Raw genomic sequence first — 11,855 nt, 5'->3', positions numbered from 1 at the left:
TTTTCCTGACCTTCAATTTTCATAGGAATAACATGAAAAAAACACGTTTCTACGAAGATACTAAATATTTCTAGGAAAAGATATGTAATTACTAGTTATTATAAATAGATGAACTCTAGATACATATTCTCACCTAAGACGTTTCTACTTAAGTAAAAGTACCTTGATGTCTATGTTATTTCTTAATTTTTCATGATTGATTTGTTGTTACCTTCTCAATCCATTATTTTGTTCAACCAATTTATTTTTGTTCATCCAATTTACACCATTCCGGAACTTTTCAACCCTCCATTACCATGTCTTTGAGGTTTCGAAAACCCAACGAACCAGAAATATGTGACCATGAACATAGTCTCTTGGCTCTGGCAAAACTACAAAAAAGAAGGTGGCGATTGGCTTTTGATGTCATTCGCTTCACCAGGGCTCTTGCTTCTTTGTCTAAGATAGCTCTAGACAGCAACAAACAAATCTTGCGGTCCCTCTCTTATGTTGCCATTGATATCGGTAGAGCATTGCCACATGATGACGCTGGAGTTAATTTTCTCGACATTGATCAGAAGATACTCACTACCATGGTGAAACAGAAGAACTTCGAATCTTTGAGTAATCTTGGAGGAGTGAAGCAAGTTGCTGCAATTCTTGGAACCGACGAAAAGAATGGTGTCCCAGGTAATGAGGCTCAACTTCTGCATAGAACGAATGTTTTTGGTAAAAACTGTTATAAAAAGCCAGATGCAAAAAGCTTTCTTAGTTTTGTTTATGAAGCATTAAAAGATACTACCATTATCATACTTCTAGTCTGTGCAATACTTTCTCTAGCCTTCGGAATTAAAGAAGATGGCTTGAAAGAAGGGTGGTATGATGGCAGCAGTATTATATTTGCTGTGTTTTTGATTGTAATTGTCTCTGCCGTGAGTAACTTCAAGCAAAATAGACAATTTGAAAAGCTTTCTGATGAGAGTGGTGACATAAAAGTTGAAGTAGTGAGAGATGGCAGGCGTCAAGCCGCGTCAATCTTTGAAGTTGTAGTGGGTGATACTGTGTGTTTGAAGATCGGCGATCAAATTCTAACTGATGGGTTGTTCTTGAATGGTTACTCCTTGAAGGTGGACGAATCTAGCATGACTGGTGAAAGTGACCATGTTGAGATCAATGGCAGAGAGAATCCTTTCTTGCTTTCTGGCACAAAGGTCACAGATGGTTATGGTTCTATGCTCTTCACTTCTGTGGGTATGAAAACGGCATGGGGAGAGATGATGAGTTCTATTAGCCGTGACTTGGATGAGCAGACTCCACTGCAAGTTCGCCTCAAAAAGATGACTTCCTATATCGGAAAGATTGGATTGACAGTAGCTGTGATGGTCCTTCTTGTTATGTTGATTTGTTACTTCACAGGCAACACCACAGATGAAAGAGGAGATAGAGAATTCAACTGCGACAAGTCAGATGAAGAGAGGATGGCGAAGATCGATAAAATCAGTGTAATGGCAAGATCCTCCCCTTTTGACAAGCTTTTGATGGTACAGTGCTTGAAGCAAAAAGGTCATGTGGTAGCTGTTACAGGAGATGGGACAAATGATGCACCTGCTCTTAAGGAAGCTGACATTGGGCTCTCCATGGGGATCCAAGGCACTGAAGTTGCAAAGGAAAGCTCAGACATAATCATCTTGGATGATAACTTTTCCTCTATGGTGACTGTTTTGAGGTGGGGAAGGTGTGACTACAACAACATTCAAAAGTTCATCCAGTTTCAGCTCACAGTGAATGTTGTAGCCCTTGTCATCAATTTTATTGCAGCAGTTTCTTCTGGTGATGTTCCGTTGACTGCTGTCCAGTTGTTGTGGGTGAATCTAATTATGGACACCTTGGGAGCTTTAGCATTGGCTACCGAACAACCCACCAACCAACTTATGACCAAACCACCTGTGGGCCGATCTGCGCCTCTCATAACCAAGGTCATGTGGAGGAACCTTGTTGCTCAGGCTTTGTATCAAGTAATTGTGCTATTAATTCTGCAGTTCAATGGAAGATCCATCTTCAGCGTGGACGAGAAGATAAAGAACACCCTGATATTCAACACATTTGTCTTCTGCCAGATCTTCAATGAGTTTAATGCAAGGATTCTGGAGGAGAAGAATATATTCAAGGGACTACACAAGAACAAACTCTTTATTGGGATTGTTGGGACTACACTAATTCTGCAAGTCTTGATGGTGGAGTTTCTGAATAATTTTGCCAATACTAAGAGGCTGAATTTGGAGCAATGGGGTGTTTGTGTTTGCATTGCTGCTATGTCCTGGTTGATTGGTTGGCTCGTGAAGTGGATTCCGGTTTCTGCAAAATAATTTCTCTTCTTTTCCAAGCAAGGAGCATCTGCAAATTGAACAATTTATTATTGTCACAGCCTGAATTATTATTGGCAAACAGTTTCTCATCTTTGCTCGTGAAGTGTACTCAAAAAGTAATGTATTTATTTTGCTGTTTCAACTTACATTTCAATAAATGTACTCGCTTTCAGGGTATTATTATAGGACATATTTCCCTGGACTTTTAATGTTAAATTTGAATACTATTTCAATCCCAGACAGGCATCCAATATCTATATCAGGATCACCAATACACGAATGCATCATAAGTTCTTCCAGACTCGAATATATCATCTGGTGGGTGCTTTTCACAAACATAATCTGCTCAATAACTAATTTCACACTCAATTTACTGAAACATATGATTAACCAAATACAAGTACTACTCAGGCCGAAATAATGACAAACAAAAAATAGAATAAAATGCATACAAAAAATTGTTGATTAATTAGAAATTAGGTTCTGATATACAAAGTCACAGTAGAAATTGTGTAATCAAGATATACAAAGTTTTGTACGTACCACTAGATTTGGTGTTTCAGTCTCTACTATCAACAAAACAAGAGCAAATAATGCTACCATAGCTCATATCTCTGACCGAGACACAAAGGGATGAGCAATAACACTACGGACACCGAAATATTAGCACCGAATTTCTGTACCGATCTACGTATAACACATCGGTCTATTTTTTTATAATTTTTTTCTAGTGAACGGCCGTCCATCAAATTTGGACGGTCGTTCACTCACATGGATGCCCGTCCATGTTATATGGACGGGCATCCATATGCGAGAGACAACCGTCCATATAATATGGACGCCCGTCCCAATTAAAATAAAATAAAAAAATTTGTAAAAGCTTAGGGACGGCCGTTCATCTATTATGGACGGCCGTCTATTAATTTTGGACGGGCGTCCATATTCGAGGGACGGCCGTCCATATAATATGGACGCCCGTCCCTATTAAAATAAAATAAAAAAATTTGTAAAAGCTTAGGGACGGTTGTCCATCTATTATGGACAGCTGTTCGTTAATTTTGGACGGGCGTCCATATTCGAGGGACGGCCGTCCATATAATATGGACGCCCGTCCCTATTAAAATAAAATAAAAAAAATTGTAGGGACGGCCGTCCATCCATTATGGACGGCCGTCCATTAATTTTGGACGGACGTCCACAAATAATGGACGCTCATCCTTCACCTAAATATGAAAAAAAAAAAAAATTCTTTAGGGATGCCCGTCTACCAATTGTGGACGGCCGTCCCTTAATTTTGGACGGGCGTCCAAAGTTAATCTTTTACAAATCTTAAAAAAAACGATTACAAATCTTCTTCTTCTTCGCTCCACTCCATCCCTGTAACACCTCAAATCCACTAAAGGTTATTTTTGTTTTGTTTATGCTGTAATTCAGTGGGAGGAACCCATAATTAGAATCGGAAAAACTTACCCCAATAGAAGAAAAACCCATAAGCGAAGAGCTCTATATAGATCTGCAAATAAACACTTTTTCTCTGAAATGAAAGCTGAATAAGAATCAAATTCTATGAAATAAAGATCAGAAATAACAAAATCTCATAAGAATAAACGTCATCAAAATAATAAAAAACATATAAATATAAAGTTCACAACTTTCTCTTAATCTCTCTGTATCTTTCTTCTTCTTGTCTTTTGCCAGTTATGGGCAAATGGGAAGACAAAGACTTTAAAGTTGTTCTTCTTAGTTGAAAATGTTTTAAACTTACAGTGAACTTCAGTCTATCTCTTGTAGTCTGTTTCATCTGTATTTTTGTTTTGTTTATGCTGTAATTCAGTGGGAGGATTAGGATTGCTGCAAAATGGATTTGAGGTGTTACAGGGATGGAGTGGAGCGAAGAAGAAGAATAGCGAAGAAAGTGTTTTTTTTTTTTTTAAAAGTATGGACGGGCGTCCATTAGGAATGGACACCCATCCAAACTTAAGGGACGGGCGTCCATTCCTAATGGACGACCGTCCAAACGTAAGGGACGGCCGTCCAAAATTTATGGACGTCCCCAAATTTTTATTTTTTTTTATTTTCACATTTTTGTTAAGGACGGGCATCCCTTATTTGTGGACGCCCGTCCAAAATTAAGGGACGGTCGTCCATAATGGATAAACGGTCGTCCCTAATTTTTATAAAAAAAAAATTATTTCATTTTACTTATCCATTAAATAGGGACGCCCGTCCCTGATATATAGACCCCGTCCATATAATATGGACGGGCGTCCATGTGAGTGAATGGTCGTCCAAATTTAATAGACGGCCGTTTACTCGAAAAAAATTGTTAAAAAAATCAGAAGTGTGTTACACATAGGTCGGTATAATATTTTGATGCAAAAATTCCGGTGTCGATAGCATTATTGGAGGGATGAGTGGTGCTTTTGAGTTTCGACTTCGGCTTTTCTTGCAGATATTAAATAATAGCTTTTCTTGTAATAGTCTGAAACCAACCACTACATAAAAGGGTGCTAAAATAAGCACAGTTGTCATATTTCCTCCCCATCAATTATCAATCATCAAGTTTTTTCTTTCATATTGTCCTTTTGTTTAGCTCAACTTTTGTGAGTACTCTTTTAATAATTTTTTTTTGAGTCAACGACATGTTCCAGCCCAAGGTTTGGTGAAATTATTTGTTACCACCATAGTTTCATAAATTTCATATTCACACCCTAAAATTAACATAAAGTCATTTAGGTAAAATGAAGAATTTTATTCTTGAAACCAAAAGGATGGCGGCGAACACGTGCGTGGGGCATTGTAACGTCCCTGTACAGTAGCTGGCACTATTAGCCCGGTGCGACGCACATTAACAAACGTGCGCCGCGTTTTTAGCCTTTTTACGGCTACCTTTCCACCTAAAACGGCCCCTCCTCTTCCTTGCTTCCTCCTCACCTTTCCCCACCTCCTCCCACATCGAAGCACCCTCCATTCGCCGGAAAACGATGACCATTCGACTTTGCAAACCTCCATCTTTGCAGCCATTCTCGATCGTCTCACTCATTGGAAATTCATCAAACCATTCATTTGACCTCATTCTTCCCTCTTCAAAATCCACCCCCATGTTAGCTTCCCTCACTCACCGTTTGTCATCCACTGGCCTTTCTTTTTTGTTCAGTTTGTGGGGCTTTTGTCAAGCACCTGGTATGCGTTTGGGGGAGGAAAGCTACTTGATTAAGTTGGGAATGGCAGAAATTCCAGAAATTTACATCAATAAATCCCAATCAATCTAAATTTCTCAAAACTACAAACAATCAATTATCAATATTCCCCTAGGTCTCAAATCTACCAATCAAAGAAACTCCACAATCAAACATACCAAACTTCTCCAAACTTGCGGGGGGACGGCGACGGCGGTGATGGGGGGTGGAATTTGCGGGAAGAGGGCGAGGTTTTGGTGCTTGATGGACAGGGGTGCTGTGGGTGATGTTAGGGAAGGTCGCCGGCTCCGGGAAACGGCCAAATTTTCCTGAAAAACTGGGGTTTAAAAAATAATTTTTAATTTATTCTTTAAGGGTATTTTGGTAATAACAGTATCTATAGTTTAAGAGTAGTAATCTTAAATGAATGAAACCAGGGGTGGGAACCTTGAATTTAACTAAACTTTGGGTGAGTTTTTACATTCATTTTACTGTTTAAATTCAAAGAAAGAAATAGAGAATATGGAAGAAAATATCTTAGGAATTAAAAACCGAGAGAACACGACGACTTTTTAATAAAAAATATTGATCCAACAGTTATTACACCGTTCAAGGGGTTTCCTTTTTTCTCAAAGGCTTTTTCCGTTCTCTTATTAAAAAAGACTTTGTGGACGACACATTCAACTTTTAATTATCACCCATGGATGTTTAACCAAGAATATAGGCCACTGCCAGTGGCTAAATGCCAATAAGTTAGGTGCAGTATATGATGGTGGAAGCTGACATTTTGCTGTCTTTCTGTCTAGTCGTAGACTCGTACTGCTCTCTTTTGTGAATTTTGAATAACTTTAACCAAAATACACTATTTGAAAAGCTTTTAAACTACCGAAGATGATTTTTTGGCGTTTAATTATAACAAGTATTGGCCTTGGCTATGTCATTGAAGTCAAATCAAAGTTTAAATTAAGTCAAATGTAAATTAATTAAGCAACTGTTATACTACAAATCCAAAAGGCATGAGATCTTTACACGTGTCCTATAACCATACAAATAGTTGGACCACATGTTTAACCAAGAAACATGGGTTGCGTTTGTTTCAGTTTTGGGAATACTACTTTTAGTATTCTCAAAAAAGTTAAACAGTAAAATACTAAAAAATTCAGATTTTTTGGAATACTACTCCCAATATTATTCAACTTTTTTTAAACCCCTTAAATTTGATAATTTAATTAAATACCCCTAAATATTTTTTTAAATTACAAAAAAACCCCAACAATCCACATTTACCAGATTCTGGCCACCACCACCGAAAAATGGCCGGAATCTGGTAGGATGGCATACCAGCCGGTCTAGCCTTTTCCGGCCAGATCCACGGCCAAAGATCTGGCCGTTGACGGCCAGATCTTTGGCCGTAACACTCGGTCACGACGACCAACAAACGGTCGTCGTTGACCATCAACGACGACCGTTTGTTGGCCGTCGTTGAGAGCAAATACGGCCAGATCTGGCCGTTGACGGCCAGATCTGACCGTAGATCTGGCCTTTTCCGGCCAGATCCACCGTGGATTTGGCCGGAAAAGGCCATAGCGACGCATGACCGGCAAGATCCAACCGGTCATGCGCCCATAAGGCGACTCCGGCCACCTCCAGTGGTGGTCGCTGGCAGGGGGTGTTTGGGGGTGGGTTAGGGGTATTTTTGTTAACTTTTAATGTTTTATTATAGGGGGTATTTTGTAAAAAAAATAAACATAAAGGGTATTTTATTAATTTATAAATTCTACATCGTAATACCCGCCTAATTCAACTTTTTTTTAACTTTTTTCAAAAAACTTTCCCAAAACCCCCAAATTTTGAACCAAACGGAGCCATGGTTTTCCTTCTAAGATTGTCATAAGGCTACTTCAACAGTAAAATTCATGATGGCTTCCTTCGTCCGACAACTTCAAAAGTAAGGCTTATTGTTGAATGACTACCCAATACGTATGGCAACTTATAAGAACACTATTAAGTCTCTAATTAGAAGGGTTTGTCAAGATATATACGCTATTTGGATCAGACCACTCATACAAAATAATAAGATAATAGTAGACGTGATGATTGCCCCTTGCATTTGAACTGCTTTAAAAACTGTTTTAATCTATTCTTCTTATTTACTCACTTGCATTATTGTTATTACTACCCACGAGTGGTGAAACACGTCCATAGAAACAGAATGGATAGGAAAGCCTCTTCAAAGTGGCGCATGGGGACATGATTTTGCTGTAAGGAGAAGTAAAGCACATGTACAAAGTCTATCAGTCTTGATCATGGAAGACCTTAAGTCAATAAGTCCTTTAATATCTTAATATTCATTCTTCCTCTCTATCACTCTTTTACCTTCAACAAATTTTTTACCTGGTATTTTGACCATGTCGTACCAATGTAATTTTAATCTAAGTTCCTAAAATTTTAAAATAAAAATAAAAAAACCTACTCAAAGAAAACAAAAACTTGAGATGCTTTGATCATTTTAAAGAACTCATCATTGGGAAGAGAAATTTCTAACTTAAAGACCAACTTAGAAAACCACCACTAGTAGTCTTGATAGTAAAAGAGCAAAATGGTTCAATATGGGTTCGTGAGTTCGAGTCCTTCCAAACACTAATAGGTGACCATTAAGGAGATTTATTAGATCGTTCACTTTAGAGCCTTAAAGAATTTGTTTAAGTACGTGTAAACTAGTTCAGATATCCTTTATTACCAAAAAAAAAAAAAAAGACCAACTTAAAAAGATAGTGGAGAAAAATATATTTGAAGAAAGACTATTATTGATTTTACAGTTTGGTTTGTGGAAAATACTATATTTATAATCCCAATGTAATAATTTGCAATTTGTGAGAAAATATTATAAATGTAGTATTACTTTTAAACAAAATTGCAAACACTAAATTCCTTTATATAAGGTTCGGAGCTTTCTACATACTAACTTCCGCCTATCAATTCCCTCGTTAATTACATGTACCACTTTTGTTTATAATTTACGCTTACCAACTAACTATTAAATGATATTTTTGCATGATTTATATAGACATACGTGAGTACGTGACTCAAGACACAAGGCTAAAATTTGGGCCAAAAACAACTATTGGGCTCTAAATAGGACCAATGTGAATAGAAATGGACCTTAATCAAGTTTAAATTTCAACACTTACACGTTATTTAATTAAATGTTGAGTCATTACTTTTTGTAACTAATAAACGTTATTAATGTATATCAGGTACAAAAATAATTATAAAAAGAGTTAATTACACAAACCTCCTATGAGGTTTCAACATTTCACAAACACATAGAAAAGTGCATTAGGTTAACACAAACACCTCATTTCTTTAACTTCTGTTAGGGCTCGGTGAGGGTTTATCTCCATTACACCCCTTTGAACATAAAAATTTGATAAATTGTTTGTTATAATTAGCCACTTACATCTCCTACCATCAAGGTTTGGTGTTAAATTAATTGAGAAAAGGGCACAGAGTTGAAAATTAAAATATTTTGCAGAAGTAAAAATGAAAAAAAAAAACGAAAAAAAATATTAAAATGTACTTTCTAAAATAAATATTTTTGCAAATTGAAAATTCAATAATAGTTTTTTTAAAAGAAAAACGATGGTAGATTCAAGTGATCAAAGAATGATGGTTCTAGAGATCTTTGATTGTCCTGCACCTCATTTTTTTTTATAAAGTAAATTCTTTTAAAAATAATATTAAATCTTAAGTATATTTTTCTAAAAACTATTTTTTTTAATTTAAAAATATTTAATATATGAATTAGTATTTTAACATAAAAGGTCTATTTTACCCTTTCTTCAATTAATTTTAACACCAACAATGGACAATAAAGAGTATATGTGGCTAATTATGAGGGGGTAATTATCAGTTTTTTTATGTTAGAGGGGGTGCAAAAAAATAACCCTAAGGTATCCCTAGCGGAAGTTAAAAGAGTGAGGTGTTTATATTAAGTTAATGATATTTTCTATCTACCTATGAAAGATTGAATCTCAGGAGAGGGCTATGTAATTAACTCTTATAAAAAAGTACTCCAATAAATATTATAAACTTTAATATATATATATATATAATATTCAAGACTCCTTTGTAGAAGTGTCCGTGTTGATACAATTATTAATGATCACTTAAAATAGTAATCAGTTTATTTTAGATAAACTTTGAAGTAATAGCATTCACCGAAAAAATAGCCCACTCTTCTATTATTGATAGCAAAATTAACAACAAAATATTGCAAGTATTTAAACAGTAACTTTTCTTGTAAAACTCTACCACTAACAAGTAGTATATCAAAGAGTGTGAAAATGAGCTAATATCCCATATTCAAATTGCTCCAAGTCACAAAGTGATTTGGGTTGGCTGCATTGGTGAAAGATTGGGCACAAATATCTTGTGTGAAAGTTTCCATTTGAACAGGGAGAGGGTTGTGAAACCACGAGTGAATGTGAAGAGATTCCTTGTGGGTTAAACTCTTATAGGCTTTGGTTTTGTCAGAATTCTTCTTATTGTTAATGCCCCTCTCGCATATGCACTATTCAAGCATCAATGTTCCTCCCCCATCCGTTTAGTTTCACCTCATAATTCTTTGAGCCACTAGAAGCTTTATCTCTATTATTATTGTTCATTTACTCAGAGCTTTTTCTCTTCATCTGTCTTTGAGGACTGAAGGGGAAGATATATAGTCCCACCGGGGAAGCATAACTTTTGTTGCCTTTCTAGTCGTTGTGTTGTCTATTGTGATGTAACTTCAAGCAAAATAGATAATTTGAAAAGCCTTTAAACGAGAGTGGTGAATGAAAGTTGAAGTTGTGAGAGATGGCGGGTGGTGTTGTGTGTTTGAAAATTGGAGATCAGATTCCTTGCAGGGGCATTGAATCCTTTCCTGCTCTCCGGTGCAACTTGGTGACAGAATACTGATGGATATGGTTCTATGCTAGTCCCCTGCTCGCAGAACCTTGAAACCATTAATGAGGTGCTAGTCCAAGGTAATAAGAACTTCCATTTTATCTTTTACAAACTTTGTTAATCACTTGAATTTTGTCAAATAAACTGAGGGTGCTTGTTTTGTTGTGCAGATAGTATAAATAAATTTATCATTACAAAAACTGTTAAAAGTGAGGTTTATAGGTGCCAATCTCTATCAACGCATCGGATTCTCCCCAGAAACTCCGTTCAACAAGCTCAACCAGTCATTGAACTAACTTCTAGAAGTTCATCCAGCTTATGGGAGTCTGTCTAATCTATGGTAGGTAGTGGGCTCAGCGTACTGGCCTGAGGTCTTGGGTTTTAGCTGAGGAGTATATACATCGTCTTCAGGGCCGTCTCAAGAACATTTATGACCTTAGGCAAGAGTTACTTTGGGGGCCTTCTAATAATATAAGCATATATTACAAAAATTATTTCAAATTTATTTTCTTGCCTTTTGAGATGCAAAATCACTAGGAGAAGTGGACGACGATCGGCAGGCTAACGGGGTCAGGTTTGTGGGGGGTTTTGGAGAGCAAATGTTGGAGAAGCAATGGGTGGTGAAATAGGTAATTTCCAATGCCTGGATTGGCCAGAAAAGGCTTAAGAAATCGCAACCCAAAAGGTATCGGTGGCTGGTGATTGACGGAGTAAACAAATGAGGTATGATAGGGATTTTGGTGAGAGAGTTGGGGGGAGGAAGATGGTGATGATAGGGAAGGCCAACAACGCTGGGTACATGCTGAAAAGGCCGAAATGGCTATCGTGTGCGGTGGAGTTGGGTTATGAGATTCGTAAAAAAAGGGCTAAATCGAGGGCTATCAAGGTTGGAAAAACACTTGGGAAATGATAAAGTGCTGATTCCGGTCAATTTATGTGAGAAAATTGATCGGAATCAGCTCCAAACGGCTGGCGGCGGAAGAGAGGTGGAGATGATTTATGTGAATGTCGAATTTTGGGATGGAATTGGGGTAGAGTAATTTGAGACATGTAAATGACTATTTTAACCTTTTATTGTTAAAAGAAATTCAATGTGTTAATTTAGGGGTGTAAATTGAAATATATAAAACTAGAGGTATAAACTTGTTATTTTGTCAAACTTTGGGTAGGAATATATGTAAAAAGTTTATAATAAATTTGGGTTTTTTTTGGTTTTTTTTTCCCCCTTGGACTGGATAAAAAATCATACACCATTTTCGTTTTAAAATATATTAAAAAACAATTATAAAAAATTTGGGCCCCTTTTTTTTGGGGGCCCTAGGCAGGTGCCTCACCTGCCTACCCCTTGAGCCGGCCTGATCGTCTTACTGTATTGGTAAGTGGT

General features: G+C 37.0%; 1 protein-coding gene across 1 annotated transcript; it reads left to right on the top strand.

The window, feature by feature from the left end:
- Positions 1–272: 272 nt before the first annotated feature.
- LOC116122072 (putative calcium-transporting ATPase 13, plasma membrane-type) lies at positions 273–2,542 on the top strand. Its single transcript, XM_031407990.1, has one exon. The coding sequence runs from the start codon at positions 297–299 to the stop codon at positions 2,343–2,345; it is 2,049 nt and encodes a 682-aa protein (XP_031263850.1). The 5' UTR covers positions 273–296; the 3' UTR covers positions 2,346–2,542.
- The last annotated feature ends 9,313 nt before the right edge of the window (positions 2,543–11,855 follow it).

Source organism: Pistacia vera, unplaced genomic scaffold, assembly GCF_008641045.1.
Source record: "Pistacia vera cultivar Batoury unplaced genomic scaffold, PisVer_v2 Contig131, whole genome shotgun sequence".
NCBI classification, from domain to species: domain Eukaryota; kingdom Viridiplantae; phylum Streptophyta; class Magnoliopsida; order Sapindales; family Anacardiaceae; genus Pistacia; species Pistacia vera.
This window is presented reverse-complemented; position numbering and strand designations above follow the sequence as displayed.